At 37.6% G+C, this 25085-nt stretch overlaps 1 protein-coding gene across 1 annotated transcript in view; it reads left to right on the top strand.

The window, feature by feature from the left end:
- The first annotated feature begins 1164 nt into the window (after nt 1-1164).
- The window catches only part of LOC135219453 (carcinine transporter-like), a 66645-nt gene continuing 42724 nt past the window's right edge, over nt 1165-25085 (top strand). The window contains exon 1 of the mRNA XM_064256246.1: nt 1165-1614. Coding sequence (XP_064112316.1) covers nt 1591-1614 — 24 coding nt within the window. The 5' untranslated portion in view covers nt 1165-1590. The remainder of the gene's footprint in view (nt 1615-25085) is intronic.

Below are 25085 nucleotides of genomic sequence, written 5' to 3'. Positions count from 1 at the left end.
TTATTCGTACATATGAGAGATTTAGATCATCCTATTAACTGGAGTCAAGCAAGAGCCTTAATCCCATGTAATGACACAGTTAAAAGGAATATCATTGAATCTTGTTTCATCAAGTCAAATAATGGAAATGTTCTAAATTTAAGTCTTAGTTTAATTAAACTTAATGCCTTCATAATGAAAAAAGTTGTAGATAAATATAAGCAACAAAATTAATATATTAAGTTTTCACATGTTTTGGACTATACGGATACTTTGTAGTTTCTGTTAGGGTTAAATCTATGTTTAGGTTTGTGACCGTGTGATATCCGATAATCCTGGATTATCTCTTTTAATTTTTACCCTTTTGACAATTAGCCATCTGGTATTCTTGATCTTGTTGTTTACCTGATAACTTTCTCTCCAACTGTATTTCATTCGTTCCTTGACAATGTCTTAGCAAAGACGAAAGCGCTTGGATTTCTGACTATCATTTTCCTGTGGTATTTGCTTATTTAATGAAGTCACGCGCATCTACTGTGATTTTTTAAGTATATATATATATATATATAGATATATATATATATAAAATATTATAATTATTATATTATAAATTATTATTATATGTTGTAAGCGTGTGTGTGTGCGTGCGCGCGCGTGTGTGTATGTGAAAAATTACAGTAGCTGCACGTGATTTCATTATATAAGCGAATACTACAAGGAGAAAACGCTTGGTACTGACCATCTATCTATAATTTTCCTGTGGTATTCGCTGATATCATAAATATTGAAAAAAAAAAAAGAACTTCAGATGCATTTAAGATATAGGTCGTCAAATAGGTACGAGGAAATTTACTGTTATCACTGTTACTCTACAGGAAATCCTCCTTCGTAGGAGCACCAAGTGTATGCATTGTACTTCCCACCTGTAGCTGGTTTCTGCAACGCATGTTACTCTCTTATTCAAGTACAGTACATTATTAATATTTCACGAATATAACAGTTTCGTATATTGTTGACCGAAGTTCTCGAGTTATTTCCTGTCGTAATGGAAAAGAACGAGCAATTCTTTTACAGCCGTCTTCGTGGAAGTCATTTGCTATGGAATGAAAATATCGATTGCGATAGCTGGCAGCTCTGCGGGACACCGCGACCCTCAAGGTCTTAAATTCAGGCAAGTTTCATATAGGTTACCAGTGGCCTGGTGTCCGCGCTCTCGCGTACGTGTTCCGCAAGTCTGCTGGCCTGTGTGCATTTTAGTCTGGAATTTCAACAGCTCACATTTTACTTCGACAAAGATACAAATTGGCGCAAAGGAAGCAGAATGGTATTTTCCATGCCGGGATTAGAAAAATAATGAAGTTATTAGGCAACGACATAGCGTTTATGTCCGAGAAGATACAATCCGATTCGTTATCGTACAACATCGTAAAATAATGATATCAGAAAATATACGGATTAGGTAGGAGAGACTAAACGCATCTATCAAGGTTAACTTCGGCCCAACACCTGAGAACGTCCCCCCAACAAGTTGTCAAACTCGTACCTTCCAAACGGCTTTGTCCTGTCAAGTCTACTCTCTATTTGTTCATCGCAGGAGGAGCCACATCCAAGATGAGCACACCCGTCTTTGAACAGGTAAAGTGTTTGTTTCTAAGATAAAGAATTGTAAGATGTTTTTACTGAGGACGAAAAATGAAGATAATTATCTTGGAGCTGCTTTTATACATATTTATCAATCACTTGTATACTACAAAGATGATAAGAACAGCGAGTCGGAAAAATACATATCATGGTACAATTTTTTTTTTTTTGTATACACGATAAGCTGACTGATATAGGGAAGGCTTTACTAATGGTTATCAAAACACTAGCTTTGCTTCTGCACTTCAAAAGTTTAATAAATTCAACCATACAGTTTTGTTACTGCACGTTCCTGCTTTAATTCAGTTTAGACAGAGACAGACAGACAGAGAGAGAGAGAGAGAGAGAGAGAGAGAGAGAGAGAGAGAGAGAGAGAGAGAGAGAGAGAGAGAGAGAGAGAGAGAGAGAAATATCCATCAGTAGTGAAATCCACTAGTATGGCTGGCCAAGCAAACACCTGGGAAGTCAAACATGCACTATATATATACTCAAGTAAATAAGTCATAGATGTCAATTAACATCGAATTCCCCCGTAGGAGGGTAATGCCGTCAGTGGACCACACACGGTGCACTGTACGCATTAAGGTTTTTAGCAGCGTACCTTCAGCCCCTAGCTGCAACCACTTTCGTTCCTTTTACTGTGCCTCCTTTCATATTCTCTTTCTATCATCTTACTTTCCACCCTCTCCCAACACTTGATTCATAGTGCAACTGCTTTGAGGTTTTACTCCTGTCACCTTTCAAACCTTTTACCGTCAAATTCCATTTCAGCGCTGAATGACCTCATAGGTGCCAGTGCTTGGCCCTTGGCTTAATTTTATATTCAACTCAACTCAACATCTAATTCCTTTCATGCTGGCAATTCAAACGAAAACTGAAATCGATATTAAGGAGCATTTTAGGCTGAACATTTGGGAATATCTAAAGCAATGTCTGAAGACGGGCTCAAACTATAACATATATTATAATATATTATATATATAGATTATATAATATATATATAGATATATATTTATTATATATATACGTATGCATACATAAAACAGTTTCTGTACAGTAAGAAAAGCAGCTCTTTTGCGTAGGGGGGTTATTGGCCTTACACAATTTTTCTTGATCCAAGCAGGCTCTTATATACATATGAATCACCATCGCCAGACTGGTTAGTTTTGCCCGCGGTCTAGAGTTCCTAGACAGTGGTTTTGCTCTATTGTTGTTAAAATGGTCCCTCCGACAGCGCAGTCTTGATTTCATCTGAGAGGAAGCACAAGACCGGCCCACTGGTATCGCTCCTGACGGAGGCGCCAAGGGAGCGGTGCTACGCCCCAAGGTCTAGAGACTGTTACTCTCTAGACCTTGCTACGCCCGACGGATATACGCCTGAACGCCTTTAAAATGGGTCCCAGTTTTCAGCGATAGGACTCGGTGTTTCTCTGGTCTTTAAGGGTGAGGTTGCTGGCCCCACGTTATCTTTCTTGGTTTATATTTGCAGCTGGGTGAAATAATGAGCACCAGCCCGCAATAATCCGCTAACCTATCAAACGTGTGTGTGTGTGTGTAACCTTTCCCCTTGCAGGAAAGGCTTTTGAACTTGTTACCTTCTTTTCCTAAACACAGGATTTATGGAAGGGAAGAGGTTCCTAGCTGGATGAAATAATGAGCACTATAGCCCGGAATAATCCGCAAACCTATCAAACATGTGTGTGTATATATATATATATATATATATATATATATATATATTATATATATAAATATATACACACACACACACACACACACACACACATATATATATTATATATATATATTTATATATATATATATATATATATATATATATATATCATAAATATAATGTTAAACCTTTACCCTTGCAAGAAAGGCTTTCGAACTTGTTACCTTCTTCTCTTAAACACAGGATTTATGGAAGGGAAGAGGTTGCTAGCCTCAGCTGGGAAGAAAATCAACAGCGGAACCCAGACTCTTTTGCTTGTCCTGGAAGCAGAATAGGATCCACAATCCATGATCCTTGACTTTGCCCACACTACCGGTGAGCCAACGGAATCTCAGTGCTCACTCCTACGACCTCTGTTTCAACGAAACGCCTTTAAAAAACTGAAATGCAATCACGTCAACCTTCTACGTCGATAATAATTTCAAGAATTTATGATTCATTGTTCTTTAATATTTTATCCTTGATAATCACAAGTATTGCAATTTTGATATCAACAGCAATTATCGATCATCCCTTTTATTACTCTCATCGAACTTGAATCGGCATAGTTGTGCTGTGGAATACTCTATTACTGTAACATTACAGTATTACAGTCCGTAACAATCCTCAATATATGTTATTCTTATTCTGTCGTAACCTATTTAATTCTAGACAACATAAGAGCTCCTAGGTTATACTCTTGGGAAATAGAGGTTAAAATTGATCAGGCCAAACAAGAAGCAGTTTTTTATTCTAGAAGACTAGACCCCCACTGGCTCCGCTATGTCCACCCCTAATCTTGTTTAGGCTTCTGAACTGTGAGGTGTCAAAGTAGAGACTGACTCTAGTCTGATCTTTTTGTCCTAACCCAGTCTCCAAAGCAGCGGCTGTTAAATACTTCCACATAAACACCATCACCTGAAAAAAGGCTGCCATGATGACTTAAGTGTATGCTGGCTCTCAGAAAACAGCGATCGAATAAAACACTTTTAAATGTAGAAATGATCTACAACTACATTTCATTTCAGTCGTTTCTTTTATTATCCCAGATTCTTATATCATTTGGCTGAAGGAAAGACACTTGAATATTTTTTTTCGGTTCTTACGTACTCCGTTGGCTGAAGAAGTCCGTTAAGGAGACTTCCGAAAATAAATTTGATCTAAATTTCATGAAATACAGCAATTTTCCGTCATCAATATGTTCGCAAGTCTGTTCGTCTGACGATTAGCAGTGATAATACATTCTTTTGACTTTTGCTGTTGATCTGGTCTGTTTTGAAAGATTAGTTTAAAACAAACCGGCGGATTTTCATAACTTTTGGAAGGATGGTCATAGGACGGCCGAAGACCAGTCCGAAATAGCACAATGATCTTAACTCCGATCTGTTGACTAGATCTAACTCTCGCCAAGCTGTCTTCTTTTTGCTATCAATGCTATTATTATCAATGCTGTTATTAGATGTTATTAGATGCAGACTACAGAACCTCTGAAGCAGTACGAAGTCGATTAATGTATAGGTAAACATAGAATAACCATGAAAAAACAAAATTCAATAGTATTTACCAGAGATTACCATTATTATTATTATTATTATTCAGAAGATGAACCTTATTCCCCAGTGGGAAACATATTCTGTCCACCTTTTTATCAGCTGCGCAAAAAATGGTATATTTGAGAGCCTTACAAGATTTTCCAGACTTGTCTATCTGGAGGGAGGTTTCATTTTTCAATCCAGTCGTGTTTTGAATATTGGGCCGAGTTTGGGCTTCAGCAGCAGACCATCATCTCAAGTTATTTGGGTAAACTTGAGTTTATTACGATTCTTAATAGAAATATTAGTATCGATTTTCGGAACTGTCGTTCGATCAGCTCATTTTGTATGCTTTATAGAAGCAAACATTACTCTGATCAACGGTCGCATTTACCTCTTCCCAGACAATACCATCCATCATGAAGCACAGTACCAGATAGGATACTACAATGGTAGATTCACATCAACCGTGCATTTGATGTCTAGGTCAGTCCCTTACGACGCTCCTGATTGGCTGTTGATAAGCCAATGACAGGGCTGGAAACTGTCTTTCTCGAGAGTTCACATAGGCAGGATGTATGTTCCATCTCTCCTGAGGTATAAGTCTTTAAGGAGAGGTAGAGCATACATCCTGCCTATGTGAACTCTCTCGAGAGACAGTTTCCAGGCCTGTGATTGGATTATCAATCAAGAGCGTCGTAAGGGACGGGCTTAGACATCAAATGCACGGGTGATCGGAATCCACTATAGTCACGTCATCGATTATTGAAACTTGAGAAGTTCAATCTAATTGCAAATGCCTTTTATGAAGCAAGCTTCCATGAGTCTAATTTCGTAGTTTACTTTTATCTCTGTTGCTACTTCTCTTTTATAGTTTATTCCTTATCTCATTATTTCTTTTAACCTTCTGGGCTGCTTTATCTTGAGTTTGTAGCTCTTCTTGTCCAACTTGGCTAATAATATTATTAGCAGCAACGACGAGAATTGATCGTTGCTCGTATTAAAGCAGTTTTATTATAAGCAAGAGGGAAGAAGACGTGATGGATACTATGGATGGTTTGTTATGGTAGACGAGCTTCGATCCTAAAAATAATAGCAATACCCGCTTCCTTGACCCGGTATTCTAATCCGACGTGTATGAGAGAGAGAGAGAGAGAGAGAGAGAGAGAGAGAGAGAGAGAGAGAGAGAATCTATTGTACAAATTACACCATGAAAAATCTTTTCGTTCTAAAGTCATTATCCTTGGCAATTACAATTTCCCCGCACGAATATCTTCAATTCAATCTTCCTCCCCAATGGGTACTTACATATCATTACACTTGAAACTGAATGCATGCCCGACACATCTCTGGAAGGATTCTCAATTTCATTAGTGAAAACCTGAAGTAGGCAAATGAGCCTCAGCGACGGTTAGATTTTCGGACCACAGTACCATTATAAAACTAAGCAACTTGTTCACTAGTTTCTGCAGATTCTCTACACTGTTCCCAGTCAGCACGGTATCGTCTGCAAAGATCATCCATTCCCGACTTTTTCCACTGTCATGTAACCTTCAGTGTGATTCTGTTGGCCATCCCGGGCATTATACCAGATATCTATCATCTGTAATTGCTGCGATTTCGTTTAACTATACTTTTAATTTTCATGCTACAATTTCTTTTATGTATGGTCATCCTGCGTATAGGAAGACTCCGACAGCGATATCATTAAGTATCGTATGTATTTTAACATAATTTTTAGTTCTTAAGCGTCTTCTCTCTTGACGAAAATCTATTCTTCAAATCCCATAGGGTCATTTGAACGAACCATGCAAAATAAGACCTAGAATAGTAGATAGACAGCTGTTGATGTAGTACAGGAGGCTACGTGAAAATATTCATGCATATCTCTTCCAGCATCATTACAAAACTAACTAACGCATCTCACATAAATCCGTAATCTTTACGGTTCAATCTGGAACTACAAACAAATGAGTGCAGAAATCAGAAAATTCCGTTGATAATCATTTTATTACATCCTAGTGCCTTTCTTCAACGTAATACGAAATCGCCTGAGTCCTTGACGATAGTCACGCTATATATAGCTTCCGTAATTTCGGGTACAAATCCCTAAGGCGATTTCGATTCTCGGGCATTCCACCATGGGGTGAGAGAGAGGTGTATTTCTGGTGATAGAAGTTCACTCTCGACGTGATTCGGAAGTCACGTAAAGCCGTTGGTCCCGTTGCTGAATAACCACTGGTTCCATGCAACGTTAAAACACTATACAAACAAACAATCCTCAGTTTTAACATTACACTGAGGAGGAACACCCTTCAGGTGTTCGAAAGTCTTTGTTATATATTTTTACATAGAAATATATTTTTAATATATAATTGTGGATATTTTTTAACTAAAAGTTATTATTATTATTATATAAATTGTTTGTTTGTTTGTATGGTGTTTTTACGTTACATGGAACCAACGGTTATTCAGAAACGGGACCAACGGCTATACGTGACTTCCGAACCATGTCGAGTGAACTTCTATCACCAGAAATAATCATCTCTAACTCCTCAATGATATGCCCGAGTATCGAACTCGCGGCCACCGAGGTGGCAGGTAAGACCATAGTAACCACGCCACTGAGGCGCTTATAAAGCATTAGTTTATACAGACATCTGAGCCTAACAACGGCTCCTCTCGGGCTGGTTACTACTACAGCATTCTCATTGTCTGCAAATTACAAAGGTCTTTCATTTTTGGAGTGATTGAAAATACTCATTCTAAGTTTTTTTTTTTTTTTGAGGACTTGCCGCCAATAAAGGGAAGTACCCACCTTCCCAACTATTCTATTTGGCCACGTAAAAAAAAAAAAAAAAAAAAATTGTCTGAGTTACCATTCCCAATACCTTCAGTATTAAATAAACACCCCTTTGCTTCATAATACACACACACACATATGTACTATGTAAATTATATATATATATATATATATATATATTATATATATATATATATATATATATATATATCCCCAGGGTTCCATTCTTGAGACACGTTGTAAGCCAAAAATCGCTGTAAGCTGGAACATCGTCAAAAATCCTAAGAAAACCTTACTTTTAAAGTTTTGGGTACATTCAAAACTATGTAAACTGCATTCTTATTGCATTTTTCATGAAAAAAAAAAAACCTTCAAAGATTGATTATTTTGCATTTTTGGTGTCATGTTTCTTCTGGCAGATCAGCGTTGTTGGCACCGTAACCCTGGAACATGTGTCATAACCCTGGAAGTAATTTCTGATGAATATAATTGAAAAGTGCCTTAACATCGGAACGTCTTAAGCCGAACCTGTTGTAACCAGGGGACTGCCTGTATATGTAGCGAAGTTGAAGGCAGTTGCTCTGAACCTGATGAACAGCATCGAGCTTTGGGAGAATAAGAATTCCTTTATTTTCTTTCAATGTACTTAATTACGCTGACATTTCAGGACCATGTATCCCATTTTCAATGCTAAAATTAATTCTGTTGTCTTTTTTTAATTCATAGCGTTTAAAATAGGACACATGGTTCTGAGTCGTCAGTGTAATAAAGTACACTGAAAGGAAATAAAGGAATTCTACTTCTCTCCAAACTCGATGATTATATATATATATATATCATTATAATCAATTTAAACAGTTACTCATTTAACACACATTACCACGGATGGAATAAATAATAGGTCAGGACCGATTTTGACTTTATTTCCAAGCCATTGAGGAATGACTGATACATAATGGAAGAAATCACACACACACATGTATATATAATATATAATATATATAGATATATATACATGCAGCACACACACACACACACCACATATATATATATATGATATATATATATATATATAATATGTATATATATATATATATATATAATATATACACAGTGGTACCTCGATATATGAAAGGGTCAACTTACAAAAATTCGAGTTACAAAAGCAAATACGAAGATTTTTTTGGCTCTACATGCGAAAATAGTTCGTGATATGAAAGGTTGTTGCTGTAAAGTCCCGAGATTCGCCCGGACCACCAATAACAATTTTGAAACTCGTGCGCCGCCAACTGAGTAGACTCGCCACCATCCTCCCTCTCTCCCATTGGTTCCTGATGCTAGTCACCGCCATAAGATCCTGCTCTCCTATTGGTCAGCATCTTTCCCATCGTGCATCTACGTAGCGGCGTGCTTCTTCGGCCACTCGGTAGCAGCATCGTTTGTATACGTATGCGGAATTCGTTCATTCTATACGATTTCATTTATAAACGTAAATTCACTAGTGATTTCGTTGTAGTACTACTTTATCGTGTTGTGTTAGAACTTTACTACATACGTATATTACATGACTTAATTACGTACAGTATATACGTAGTCATGGGTCCCAAGAAAGTTGAAATTCACGGAAAAAAGAGGATGCTTTATTTGGAGACAAAAATGGAGATAATTAAAAAATATGAAGCTGGTATGCGGTTGAGTGTGATCGCTATGGAATATGGCCGAAATCCGTCGACGATAGGCACCATCCTTAAGCAGAAGGAAGCCATCAAAGCAGCTACACCTTCCAAAAGCGTGACTATTTTGTCTAGCAGGAGGAGCCAGGTGCACGACGAGATGGAAAGGCTGCTGCTTGTCTGGATAAAAGACAAAGAAATCGCTGGTGATACGATAACCGAGACGGCAATCTGCCACAAGGCCAGTGCTATTTTCAGCGATTTGATTGCCCAGGCTGAAGACGATGGTGGAGAAGGGACATCGACGCCAACCCCAGACTTCAAGGCTTCTCATGGGTGGTTTAAAAAATTCCGGAAACGGACTGGCATCCATTCGGTGGTGCGGCATGGTGAGCCTGCCAGCTCGGACACGAAAGTGACTGAAGCCTTTATTAAGACATTCGACGAGATGATGATCAACGAAGGCTACAGTTCGCAGCAAGTCTTCAACTGCGATGAGACTGGCCTTTTTTGGAAAAAAATGCCTCGTCGAACGTACATCACGCAGAAAGAGAAGAAGCTACCTGGGCATAAGTCTATGAAAGACAGGCTTACGTTCGCACTTTGTTTGAACGCCAATGGGGATTGCAAGGTGAAGCCCCTACTTGTCTATCATTCGGAGACTCCTTGAGCCTTCAAGGCCCACAAAGTGCTAAAGGAGAAGCTTCCAGCTAATGCGAAAGCCTGGGTAACGAGACTTTTGTTCACCGAGCGGGTAAATCTGTGTTTTGGCCTGACAGTGAAGAAATTCTTGGAAGAGAAGCGCCTCCCTCTGAAGTGTCTGCTGTTGTTGGACAATGCCTTGCTCACCCTCCTGGCCTCGAGGAAGATATCCTAGCGGAGCATTCTTTTATCAAGGTTCTTTATCTTCCGCCTAACACCACCCCTCTCCTCCAGCCCATGGACCAGCAAGTGATATCGAACTTTAAGAAGCTGTATACAAAACATCTTTTCAAGAGATGTTTCGACATCGCCGATACCACAAACCTCACCTTGCGTCAATTTTGGAAGGAGCATTTAAATGTTGTGATATGCATCCGGCTCATTGATCAAGCTTGGCAGGAGGTTTCAAGGCGAACCTTGAATTCTTCGTGGAGGAAACTCTGGCCTGATGCCGTATTCGCCCGAGACTTCGAGGGATTCGACGTGGGTGAAGCTGGTGTAGATTCAGGAACAGCTGACAATCCTGAAACTGTTTCGCAACCAGATCTTGATGAGATCGTTGCACTCGGCAAGTCCATAGGGCTGGTCGTCGATGAGGACGACATCAATGACCTTCTTGAGGAGCACCAAGAGGAGCTTACGGATGACCTGGAGGAGTTGGAGACCATGCAACAGAACGTCGTTCAAGAAGAGTTCTCTAGCAGCGGCGAGGAAGAGGAGGACGACCCTATGACAACGGCAGAAATTAAGGATGCTCTAGCTGCTTTTCATAAGGTGCAATCACTTGTAGAAAAGACCTTTGCCTGAGTCGTTTCAGGAACATTGTGAAAAGTAGGCAGAAGCAATCTTCCTTGGATAGTTATTTTTTAAAGAGGCCTTTAGCAGGAGTAAGCAAAAAGGAAGATCCAATTTTACTACAAAAAAACAGAAAGTTGAAAGTGGTGAAGAAATTGAAATTTTGTAGAAAAAAAGAAAGAAAAAAAAACGTAAAGTATAAAAAAGTACAAAAAAATGTAAAAATAAAAAAAGAAAAACAAAATTAATTTTAAGTTTTTTGTAAAGTTAAGTGTTACGGTTTTGTTAATGTGTTTCGTAAAGTTTAGTCTATGTTTCCTGACATTTTTAATGTGTTTCGTAAAGTTAAGTGTACGTACTATGTAACAATTTTCTGCCGTTTGTCCTCCTCCTCTGTTGCCACTTTCGGAGATAGCCTCACTCAAAAGGTAAGGTTCCACATTTTACTACATACGTACGTATGTACGTACTGTATTTCTTGTATAACATGTACATTTATACACTTTATTTACAGGTACTATGTAGTACATATTAGTAGTATGTATTAAGTTAGGTACTGAATGGTCCAAATTGTTGTATTTCCTTTTTTATTGGTCAATTTAGCTTTATTATAAAATTTACTGGGGTGTTTTTGTAGGGCTTGGAACGAATTAGGCAATTTACATGTAAAATGCGGTTCAAGATAAGAAAAGCTCAGGTTACGAAGGCCGCCTCGGAACGGATTAATTTCGTATGTCAAGGTACCACTGTATTACAGAGACAGTACTGAAGAACATGAGGTGTCAAAGTAGGAGTGGCTTCAAAACTTATTCGGGCTAGTGGTAGAAATCACAATATACTCACAAGAGACGTTATATATAAACAATGACACTGGGCGACTACAAATGCGAACCTGACAGGTGTTGGGGAGGGGATGGGCAGAAAACTCATTAGTACTACTGGCCCCCGTATTGTGTTTATAAATATATGATAATTCTTTTTCCATATATCTCTACCGCCTTCTTAAAACTCAAACATTTTATAAATTTTGCTTGAAATCACGGGATCAAGTTTATACATGCATTGAGTGATATTCACATTATGGCCATAATTTCCTTTTATAAAGCTAGATTTAATTATATTCCTTTCCAGTGCATTATTAGAATACGCCATCTTTTTTTGCCTTCCCCGTTGATAACATGACTGTTCTCACTAACATACACAAATACCCTGTTCACCTGTGCATATCTCACACATTTTTATGGTGTTCTGTTTTCTTTTGGAGTGCTTTACCCATTTGACCAATATAAATGTTGTAGCAAGGCTTACATGGAATTTTATAAATACATCCTTTAGTACTTGAAAAGAACTCTCCAGGCAATAATAGGATGTGTATATAAAATTCCATGTACGTCTAGTGACAACCTTCATATTGGTCAAACGGGTAAAACACTGAAAAAGAGAATAGGACAGCATAAAAAATGTGAGATATGAATGTGTGAAGTGGTATTTTTGTATATGTTACCGAGAACAATCAAGCTATCACCTGGTATGGGGCACAAAAGATAACATATTCTAATAATGCACTGAAAGGGAATATTATTCATAATATGATTATCAGTTAAGGCATGTATGAACTTGAACCTATAATTTGTAGTCGCCTATGGTCTGTAAGTTTATCGGCATTCTCTCTTAAGTGAATATTGCGATTTCTACAACTAGCCCACATGAGTTTTGAAGCTACTCCTACTTTGACACCTGTCAGTGGTGGATCTGTATGCTCATTGGTACTGTCTCTGTAGTAAATATATTGTGATTTCTAACACTATGTATCAGTCGACTCCTTCAAAACCGGTCAGGACATACACACTGTCTCTTCTATTTTCCACCTGTGGCAACGTGTATATATATATATATATATATATATATATATATATATATATATATATATATATATATATATATATATATATATATAATATATAATATTAGTTTATATAATTATAAATTATTATATATATATACACGTTGCCACAGGTGGAAAATAGAAGAGACAGTGTGTATGTCCTGACCGGTTTTGAAGGAGTCGACTGATACATAGTGTTAGAAATCACAATATATTTACTGCCGATAAACTTACAGACCATAGGCGACTACAAATTATAGGTTCAAGTTCATACATGATATGCCACGCGGTGGACTAGGCACTGTATTACTAAGCTTGCGCTAATCCGTAGAGATACTATGGCGACATAAAAATGCATAGAATCTACTAATTTTGGGAGACAGCACACTAAAAAAGTTTTTGTTAAGGATCTGTTGAAGAAAATATATATATATATATATATATATATATATATATATATATATATATATATATATATATATATATATATATATATATATATATATATATATATATATATATGTATATTTCTTCAACAGAAGATCTTTAACAAAAAACTTTTTTAGTGCTGTCTCCCAAAAATTAGTAGATTCTATGCATTTTTATGTCGCCATAGTATCTCTACGGATTAGCGCAAGCTTAGTAATACAGTGCCTATTCCAAAGCGTGGCATATCTGCAGACTGCAGTAACTACATCTCAATTTTCAGTCTCCCTGTGTCTCCAAAGTTGTGGAAAAACTTATTTTTAAGCCACTAAATGAGTATGTCGAGTACTCCAAATAGATTTTAGTGCTGCTTGCAATTTAGTGAATCATAAGGAGCTTATTTATAAGCTTCAGAATCTTGGAATATGTGGATATGTTTTAGGATTACTGCAAGATATCCTTACAGGTAGGAAGCATCGAGTTGCTGTTATGGGATCTTTTGTGAACCAAGACCTATTGTGACGGGAGTTCCACGGGGCAGTGTTCTTGGCCTCCTGTTATTTTTGGGTGGTACAAGTGATATAGTTGTTGGCCTGGAAAACAAGATTGTTCAGAATGGCGATGATGCAACACTTGTGGGTGTAGTAAAGTCTCCACTTGTGAGAAATGAAGTTGCCCTCAGCCTCAATCGGGACATGGACCAGATTAGTGAATGGTGTAGTCGGTTGGGTATGAGGCTGAACTCCAGTAAAAAGAAAACTATTGATTAGTAGATCTCGTACAGATTTTCCATCCCATCCTCCCCTTCAGGTGGATGGGACTTTGCCGAATGAATTTGAAGCTTAAACTATTCTAGGTGTAACTTTTGACTCGCATCTTACTTTTGAAGAATATCTAATGTAAGTTTCAGCAAATGCCGCACGAAAATTAGGTAATGTTGGCAAGGCCTCATATTTATAACTGATAAAATGAGAGCAAGCTGTTTAGGACATTTGTGCTTCCTTTGCTAGAATATTATTCTCCGGTAAGGACGTCTGCTCCTGCCACAGATTCATCTCTTCAGCCAGAGTGGTTCGTGGTGGTCGGTTTCCGTTTCCTAATATGAGCAGTTATGACTTGGTTCATCGAAAGATGGTCTCTTGTTTGCCATTCTTTCATAAGTTGTAGTTTAACAGAGCTCTTTGACATTCACAATTGATCCCTGATCCCCCTCTCCTGCAGAGAACAACAAGATTTGCTGAACAGCTGCGTCAATATTAGTGAATGTGCCTTGCTGTCGAACTTCTCAGTTCCAGAGGTCCTTTATTCCGCACACCGTTGGGCTTCAGACAGACTCTCTGATGAAGTCGTGCAATTAGAAATTCAAAAGTTCCAGCGAAGATGCAATGCATTACTACCTTCATGCTTTTCTCCTTCCATTTTAATACATTTTTATATACTTATTGATTTTTTTTGTAATTCTAATAAGATAAATCTCTTATTTCAGTATTTCCCTTCAAATAATTTAAATCTCGAAACCTCTTGAGAAGGGGGTTGGATTTACATAAAAGAAAATTAATTAGTAATTCATTGCACAAACGGTTCCAGTAGCAATAATACCCAAAATCAAAAGGACTTTGACCGCTGCCGAAAGAAGGAAGCTGCACACGGTAAAACAACAGCAATAACTGTCTGCATCATTTAAAATCGTCTGGGTTACTTTCCCATCCTGCATTTATTGACGCCAAGGAGAGTAACTACATCCTTCAAAACTAGGTAATTTCTTTCTATTTAGACGCACTTGTTATGATGAACAGCCATTCTAGTCAATTTAACATCGTTCGTTCGTTGCTCTAATCTCGGCTGATTCGTAGCGTGAGAGGAAAAGTGGTGGGTGAGGGAGCCTTCTTAAGTTGCTGAAATAATGAGACTAAGCCAACTGAGCTTAATCTAATTTACTTGTTTATTCAATTTTTTGGTTGCCTTGAAGGCCAATGGTTGAGAGATACAGAGGCAAATCCGCAGTGGCGGATCTAGAAATTTTTCATGAAGGGGGTGGGGCACCTAAGATTTTAAGAACACACACACACACACACACACCACACAACACACACACACACCACACACATATATATATATATATATATATATATATATATATATATATATATATATATGTGTGTGTGTGTGTGTGTGTGTGTGGTTGTGTGTGTATGTGTACATACGTACACAGTACATATATATATATCAATATTCATATACAGGGTGTTTCGAAATTACAGCCTCTCCTCTACAGCATAAACTAAAATTGATATAGATAAAAACAAAAGTAATTGAGAACAGGTATTTATTTAAGTTTCTCTCTGAGTATTTAATATTTTGTGTGGCCTCCATCTGCCAGCACAGCCTGCATTTTTGAGGGGTATGATTTCAGCAAATCGCAAAAAAGCTGAGACTCAAACTCCATTTCTCTGGGCACTTTGGTCACCTATCTTTGCAGGTCGTCGAGGCTTGGTATACCATCATAGTTCACTGTGCGCGCTTTAACACGATCCTTCAAGATACTACCAATGTTTTCACACACATTAAGGTCAGGGGAGCTAACTGGAAATTCACTTGAGAAGAAATTGATACCACTGTTTCGATGCAACTCCTATGTCTGAAGAGCCTAGAAACATGGTGCCTTATCATGTAAAAATGTGACTTCTTTAACGGCTAACACATTTTCAGGATCTTTGAGGAAAGGAAACACTCCACCAGTAAGCACAGTTTCTCTGAAGTATTCGCCATTCCATGACTATCCTTTTTCTTTGGTGATACACATTAACCGTTTGGCTGTGAAACAGAAAAATTCCCAAATATTCAGGAAATTTCACAACTTGGCGATAGCGCACGTCATTGCTGATATCATCCAACTTTGCTGCCCAAATGATGTCATTTATATGATTTGGCTTCCTCGCTGTGTAAATGAAAAATTCATCTGATGCGGCAACACGGAGAAAGTCAGCTTCATCCCAATCTTTAAGAAATGAACCACAGAACCGTGCACAGTCTTCTCTCGTTGCTGAGTGATGTTGGGCTTGCTGATAATATGAACTGGCTTGATACCAGATTTTTCAGTTCACGATATACAGCACTATAACTTCTCTTCTTTCCCCTTTTTGTTTTTAGTTCAAGCACCAATTTACATAAAGACTATCTTGGTCTACCCACTGCCTCAGCTATGTCTTTTGACTTCTGAGAAAGGACTTCATGCCCTCCAAGATTCTCACTCTTTTTGCAATGACAGTAATATGGATTTTTGTTCCAGTTTCTTTTAACAAAGAATTAATCTCTTTGAATGTGTTTAGCTATCCAGGAACGTGAAATGAAGGATGCGCCAGCATCCCTGGCCTCTATGAGGGTTATAAGCCGGATTCAGTCAATCCATCTGATTTCCTCTGAGTCGTTAGCCATGGCTGTATCTAACTCCGTCAATCAGTCTGAAAATACAAGAAATGTAAAATCAGACTGTAAAATGAAAAATATCTTAATAGAAAATGAAAAATATCTTAATAGAAACTTAAGATAATGTACTTGGAGATAGGCTATAGCAGAAAACTTCATAACTTTCCATTTGTTCTGTGGGGTGGGGGGGGGGGGCTCTAATTTCGAAACACCCGGTATGTATGCACACACACACACAATATATATATATATATATATTAATATATGATATATATATATATATATTATATATATATAATTTATATTATATATATATATAGACATAATTTACATCATATGCACATATATATTGAATGTACTGAATTACATGGAGTTACAAGGATTATGATGTCACAAAGACTTATTAGTCCATCGAGGGAGACATCATATACCCCCTCATCTTTAGGAGGTTTTACAATTCATTCCGTGTTCTAATGATTTTGTCTAGCTTTCTTCTGAACTATTCTACACTGCTGCTGTTTACAACTTCTGGTGGAAGTTATTCTATGTAATGGAGAAGTTCCCACAATGCAATGTGTTGTATCTCTTCAGTTCTAGTTTCCATCCATTATTTCTTGTCTGGTTTTCGTATAACATAAATAGGTTACTCTCTACTTTTGTCATGCCTTTCAGTATTTTGAATGTCTCTATTAGTTGTCCTCGCAATCGTCGTGTTTCTAGGGCATACATGTAGATATTTGCCTGATGGATGGAATTAACTTTGTGGCTCTTGCTTGTACCCCTTCGAGTCTATTTATGTCCCTTCTTAGTGTTGGTGACCAAAACTGTACTGCATATTCAAGATGTGGTCTAACTATTGATGCATAGAGCTGCAGCACAGTTTCCATATTTCTGTATCTGAATTGCCTCTTTATGCATCCCACTAGTTTCTGTGCCTTGGTAATAATAACTCTTGGTAATAATAACTCTTCTTGTTCTACACTATTTATGTCATTCCCAAGCAGCATGTAGTTGGCTTGAGGGTTGTTTGTTCCTATTCGTAACACTGTACATTTATTCAGGTTAAAAGGTATTTGCCATATTTTTTACCACTCTCCTGTCTTAGATCATTTCTTAACCTTTCCACTGTATCTGGGTCTGCTGCATTTACACCTAGCATGGCGTCATCTGCAAATTTGGCTATCCTGCTAGTTAAGCCTACATCAATTCCATTAATGTAAATAAAAAACAAGAGCGGGCGAAGGACAGAACCCTGAGAAACTCTAAGAATCTTAGATCATTTCTTACAGGTGTTTCCAACACCTGTAGCTTACAAAGAAGCAACAGGTGAAGTTTCTTTGGCAAATAAAAGCATTAAATGCATGCATAAAAGAAACAAATTATGCAATTTTGTTTTCAGTGTTTCTATCAATATTTTACTTGTATGCAGTGGGTGCACATTATAAAAATTTAATTATAGTTTCGAGATTTACACATTTATCTATCCAGGGGGGGGGGGGGGCACGTGTCCAGGTGGCCCCCCCTTAAATCCGCCACTGGGCAAATGACATGTGGTAACTGTGGCTATATACAGAATATTAATATTTCCCCTAATCATTACGAGTTTCACAAGCATAAAATAAATAAATAAATGAATAGGTGTGTGCAAGTGCACTTTTCATAAGTTCCCAAGTCTTGCTGTGTAAGTCCTATTTTCCTCCACCCTTCACCTACCACACGCAAGCACATCCCACCCTGGCCGCCCTAAGTGTTGACAGTCTCCTTTTGTCGTACATCAAAATGGACACCACAAGATAAAGTGGCCGAACGAAGCTCCAAAGACCGAGCCTCGGGTGTGTCGGGATTGTCTTACATCACAGTGGATAGGAGAGATAGGTGACATCAATTGGCAATGAAAATTGATGCTCTCTCTCCCTCTCTCTCTTTCTCTCTCCAATGCCACCCTCCAATACTCTTCGTCTTGACAGCGAAACTGATGTTACATAAATCTGCGTGACATCGCTGTCTTGTTCTTATGGCTTCTAAATCTTCATACACGGCTAGTTATGTGCTTGTAGGTGAAGGGTTTTAAGTGTGTGTTCTGGTTTAAGATAGAATACCGATCTCTTTACATTTCGTAAAGAAGCTCCAACTGAAAACTGACAGTAGAGACAGAAAACAGGAATGTACAATTTTATCTGTATTAATAACTAGAGACGAGTCAAAACTTATGTAAAATATTAAGACAACCAAAGAATATCTAAAAGGTTGAAGTCTTTTATTGTACCTAAAGGCATTACGAACTTTCTGACGATGTGATTTCTACGAAGAATTACGCATAATCTGGGAGACAATCGCATTCTGCCACCCCCAAGTCCTGGTAAGAGTTTTGATCTCGCAGAAAAGGGAAATGCGCGGTGCTTCCGATAAAAGAATAACAACTGCAAAAACATCTAGTGCATCCATCATCCCCATGGCTTGAAAACTTTACCAGAACAATTAAAAAAAAATTGTTTAACGTGGTTTATAACATAAGGTCCTGCTACGACGGTAATTTGGAAAAAATAAGGCTATGATAGTAAATAGCTCTGTATTTATTAAACGGAAAAGATATCATAAGATACACACCATTAGTATTCCGTAAGAACAGGACAAACATCTAATGCACTCTTTATGGAGATGCTGCATAACTCTTGACAGTAATGACTAAAGACTAAAAACAGTCACTGATTGTAGCTAACTATAGCAAACTAAGCGGAACCAATGTTTTACGATTACCAAGAATCCAGCTAAGATAATTGTACTACATATTTCCCCCCAAAGGACCCGGTAATTCTGTCTATGTTAAAAAGGTGATAGTCGGTAACTTTTACAGAAGACTCTGCTATCTCTCCTCCTTGTATCTTCCGGTAAAAGGAACGCAGTGAACGAACGAATAGCCCCAACGAAAATTAGTATTCATGGTATGCCCGTAACTTGATCTCCTCAATGTGAATGGAGTTATTTGTGTTTCTCTTCCAAACCATTGACAGTCAATTAAGGGCATTTGGCGCGCATACCTAAGAAAGATCCTGCTCTTTATAGCTGCAATGAAAAACCACGACAGCTATCTCTGGTTCCCTAGCATGTTCATTAACCGTACCTTTTCCTTCAAGAGAAAGAAAGTAATCTTATTTGCAAGCGGTTACATTTTATTCTGCAGCCCTTTGAGCAATGAACAAGTGGGGAGCTTTACACATACAGACATAACAATCTTTTCTGGTGATTTTACTGCGAAAAGGTGGATTAAGAATGCAAAAAAACCTACACTAGTTTCTTCCTTTTTTTCCTGTCGCTTGCAAATATCGAATCTGTGATAGTTTAGAGACGTGAATAACTTAATTTTTCACTCTCACACACACACGCACACACACTATATATATATATATATATATATATATATACTATATATATATTATATATATAATATATATAATATATTATATATTAATATAGTGTGTGTGTGTGTGCATGTGTGTGTGAGAGTGAAAAATTAAGTTATTCACGTCTCTGAACTATCACAGATTCGATATTTGCAAGCGACAGGAAAAAAAGGAAGAAACTAGTGTAGGTTTTTTTGCATTCTTAATGCACCTTTTTGCAGTAAAATCACCAGAAAAGATTGTTATGTCTGTATGTGTAAAGCTCCCCACTTGTTCATTGCTCAAAGGGCTGCAGAATAAAATGCAACCGCTTGCAAATAAGATTACTTTGTGATTAAGTTACGTCTCGGTCACCCTTGGAGTAGTTACGTGTTCAACATTTAAGCCTCCCTTCCTAGGTAGAACTGTACCTTTTCTGTTGTGATGAAGACTATAGTAGTACTTAAATATTAATGGTCTTTCTCTTGAAGGAAAAGGTACGGTTAATGAACATGCTAGGGAACCAGAGATAGCTGTCGTGGTTTTTCATTGCAGCTATAAAGAGCAGGATCTTTCTTAGGTATGCGTGCCAAATGCCCTTAATTGACTGTCAATGGTTTGGAAGAGAAACACAAATAACTCCATTCACATTGAGGAGATCAAGTTACGGGCATACCATGAATACTAATTTTCGTTGGGGCTATTCGTTCGTTCACTGCGTTCCTTTTACCGGAAGATACAAGGAGGAGAGATAGCAAAGTCTTCTGTAAAAGTTACCGACTATCCCTTTTTAAAACAAGGACAGAATTACCGGGTCCTTTGAGGGGGGGGGGGGGAATATGTAGTACAATTTCCTTATTTGGATTCTTGGTTAATCGTAAACATAGGTTCGCTTAAGTTTCGCTAAATATGGTATTATATATTTACTATATATATATATATATATATATAGTTATAATATATATATAATACATATATTTACATACATACACACACACATATATATATATATAATATATATATATATATATATATATGTGTGTGTGTGTGTGTGTGTGTGTGTGTGTGTGTGTGTGTGATATGGTTGATAACTGTCCATCCATAAAGCGTGGGTTATTCCCACTTCGTCAGATTCTCTTTCTTGATCTTGTCAGAGCATAACAATTCTGCTCATACAGCTCCTTCATTCACATTCAATAACCAAACTTCATTTCCAGCATAAAAAGTTTCTGCACCGACTCCTTCATATTCTTATATTGTTTCCCGTTGCACATTCATGCTGTCAAGAACTTTGATATAATTTCAACTATGTTTCTTGTTTTACTTGCCCCATATTCTACCTCGAATGTTATCAAGCCTTCTGTTCTATGTCACAATCTTTGCTAAGTCATTTTACTTTTCCCTAGATATATATTAATATATATATATATATATATATATATATATATATATATATATAATATAAATATATATAATATATATATATATATATAAAATATAGATATATATATATATACACACACACCACATTATATATATATATATATATATATATATATATACTATATGTATATACATATATAAACGAGTATACACATATTCATATATATGGAAGGCTGTTCAGTCAGAAGCTAAGGGACCTTCTCCTCCCCCCCGCTTCCAAAAAAAGAGCAAATGTTGATGTGTTAGGTGAGCAGAAGAGGATTCTAGGCCCATTCTATAGATATCCTGCTTCATACTACTGCTGAAGGAATTGGTGGCACCTAAACGGAGACTAATTAGCCTATGGCAACTACTGGTCTCCACAGATCTTACCTAGATGAGAGAGCCAAAGAACTGTGTAGTTTTAAACGGGGTAATAAGCAACTAATCAAGCCTATGGAGGTCATTAACTGTGGTGTCACCAGTATCTGTAATTCTCGATAGATTTAGCAAATAACCGTAGATAGTGTTTCTCTAATCTCAACATACCTTATAGTTAGTCTTTCAATCACACGCCCCTCACGTTCTCTTCACATTCATCAGGTTTTGACGACACTCGGTCAGGGCCGTCTCTAGCTATAGACGAACTAGGCGATTGCCTAGGGGCCCCAAGACACCAGGGGGCCCCAGGGTAGCTTGGAAAATTAAAATTTCCCAAGCCACCTGGGGGCACCGGATGAAAAGTTGAAATAATGTGAATAATGTGAATTATTAATTGTTTTTCTGGTAAGTGTGTGACTGTGATGTTAATTAAGCATTAGTTTAAGTGTTGTTTTTTTTAATAGATGTGAAATAAATTAATGCGAAGTGTAATAGTTTCTTGAATCTTAGTAGACCATCTAAATGGCTAGGAATCGCTTCATCACAGTTTGATAAACCCCTATCTATCTAAGGGCCCCCAAACAGCATCTTGCCTAGGGCCCCACAAAGCTAGAGACGGCCCTGTACTCGGTATAACATTACCGAGTAAAGTTATGTGGAGGGAAACGCTGATCTAATAATGCAATATACGGAGATTCTATGTTTAATTAAAGACTGCCAGTACTTCGAAATGATTATCAGTTATCCAACGGAAGGTGTGCTGATTTCAGAGCCTCACTTTCCCCTCATTAGAGAACTGCTTCAGGAAGATAAGATCAATAAAAATTTGTTCTCATTACCAATTCAGCAAATACGCCATTATCAATGTTTATTCCAACCAAGGATGCGAACTTGTTGAATATCAATGGACTATTCCACAGTCCTGATAGACCGTGGGCTGCATCATTACAGAGCGAGCGAATAATGAATAAGAATGACAAAGTTATCAAGGAATTAAAATGGAGAAAGGAATTCACAGAACAATGAATTACTACTTTTTTTTTATTCTGGTCATTTGTTTATCTTGTTTCTTTCCATAGAACACATTTCTATCTTTATTACGCTTTCCCAATTTTTAGTGATTGCTATTTTGCAATTAAAAATAATAGATAAATATAATGTTTTACTAATTCGCCAGTTCTTTTCAGTTTCCGCGTAAAAGACGTCATAAATAATCGTCCTAAAATTCCTTGACACTAAATAGTAAAAAGGTTACGACTTGATGACATAAAGGAATTTCACGGACGATTAAAGGTAATCCCGTAATAACTCCAGCATTCAAATATCACCAGAACCATTCAAGCGTCGTCTGTCGTGCATCCGACGAAGGTTTGTAGTAAAAGAGAGAGAATTTTGGAAAACGCTATACGTATTCAAGTTCATCTCTTGCGTAATTCGACAGGGTTAGACAGTACCTATTAACGTAAACGGGATATCATTACTATGACCTACTTTTACTAGAACTTATGAACATTCAACATTGAACCACTTTCATCAAACGTCAACCGAGGAAGAATCAATCACGTCACCGGAAAAGGCCCAAAATAGCAACTTTATTTTAAACAGCAGTGACAGACCGCTGTAAGGAATATAAAATGAGTGTTTTTAATTGAAGCATAAGTATGGTTAAAGTTATTATGCATTAACACGTAATTCCTACACGGTATACTTTAAGAAAAAGATCTCAACTTAATGAGACAGCCCTAGACTAAGTCTGAAAATTAAGAGTAAAAAGTCTTGAAAAAGACTTAAAACTTAAAAAAGAAGTGTTAACCTCACCTAACTCACTGATTTGTGTTATTACAATTACAACAGGAGCTAAAAGTTCAGTAAGTCTTAGTTTTACCCGACCACCGAGCTCATTAACGGCTCTCCTAGGGTTGGCCCGAAGGATTAGATATTTTTACGGGGCTAGGAACCAATTGGTTACGTAGCAACAGGACCTACAGCTTGTTGTGGGATCCGAACCACATCGAGAAATGAATTCCTATCACCAGAAATAAATTCCTCTGATTCTGCGTTGGCAGAGCAGAGAATCGAACCCGGGCCCTGAGCAACGTAACTCATTCATAATAGATATTACATTACACTTTGAAGGAGCTCAGTAGTTATGGCCGACTACACGGATTTGAAATCGTGTAATAAGGAACCTGCAATTTTCTAAGATGAAATACAACAATTATACAGCAATTAATCAACCTTGCAATATAAACAGTTAAAAATGGAAGTAAGGCTTTTAAATACGAGTTTAATATAACTAACTTACTGAACCAGGTATTGCCGATGCCTTTAACAAAAGACAAAAATAATAGGACTGGTAATTTCCGATTTGTCGGAACGTCCTCGGAAGGATTCTTAAGACGTTCACCTTGAGCAAATATTTATTCTGGGTAACCGTAACTCTCTCTAAGCACCTCGTCAGCAGCTCGAATGAGATGGAGCATAATGATATTGGTAACCTGATCATACCTCAGGAGCTTGGGGCCCGTCCTGGCATACCTAAGGCCAACATAATCTTCATCAACAAAGGTAGCGCATCCGCACAGAATAAACATGACTTACATACCATATATTTTCCCTAAGTTATGATTTGTTGATGATCGAATATGACGACTCATTTCGGAAACTCTCTTTAAGTAGGCTGGCACATTAAGAGTATAGATTCTGACCTCCCCTTTGGGAGCTGAATGAGCCTTGGAACAACTTTATACGGCATAACAAGCCACGATGTGACTGGAGTGGTTTGTTATACATATCATGGATGTTGTTTTGCTGATGCATCAACACAAAAATCTCGCTTACTTCGAAACGAACAAGGAAGTAAAAAAAAAATTTCAATGCACGTACTGCTGAACACGACAATAGCTTTACCTTCATTTCTGCTTTGTGCAAGTATATGTTCAATCCCGCACCGCAGGCAACTGATCTTGAATGCTGGAAGCAGCGGGAGTTGTTCATCTACCCTCAGGGAAAGAACGCCCTCTGTTTGTTGGGAAAGAGACCAAGAAAAGCACTGAGAAAATGTTTCCTCCAGGATATATTCTCTACAAAATTACGGAAAGCCGATCATCGCATAATTTCATTGTTCTGGTGGAAGGTTTTCATTGTTACCTTAATAAGAACACATAATATCCATGATTAACGAAGAGAGAGAGAGAGAGGAGAGAGAGAGAGAGAGAGAGAGAGAGAGAGAGAGAGAGAGAGAGAGAGAGCGCATATCATTGGGTACTTGCCAACGCAGCGTTCCTACCTCTAATTTTCCAAGCAGTACAAATCTTAATTGTCAT

This window comes from Macrobrachium nipponense, chromosome 1, assembly GCF_015104395.2.
Source record: "Macrobrachium nipponense isolate FS-2020 chromosome 1, ASM1510439v2, whole genome shotgun sequence".
Lineage (NCBI taxonomy): Eukaryota > Metazoa > Arthropoda > Malacostraca > Decapoda > Palaemonidae > Macrobrachium > Macrobrachium nipponense.
The sequence above is the reverse complement of the archived record's forward strand: the minus strand, read 5'-3'. Positions and strand labels throughout refer to the sequence as shown.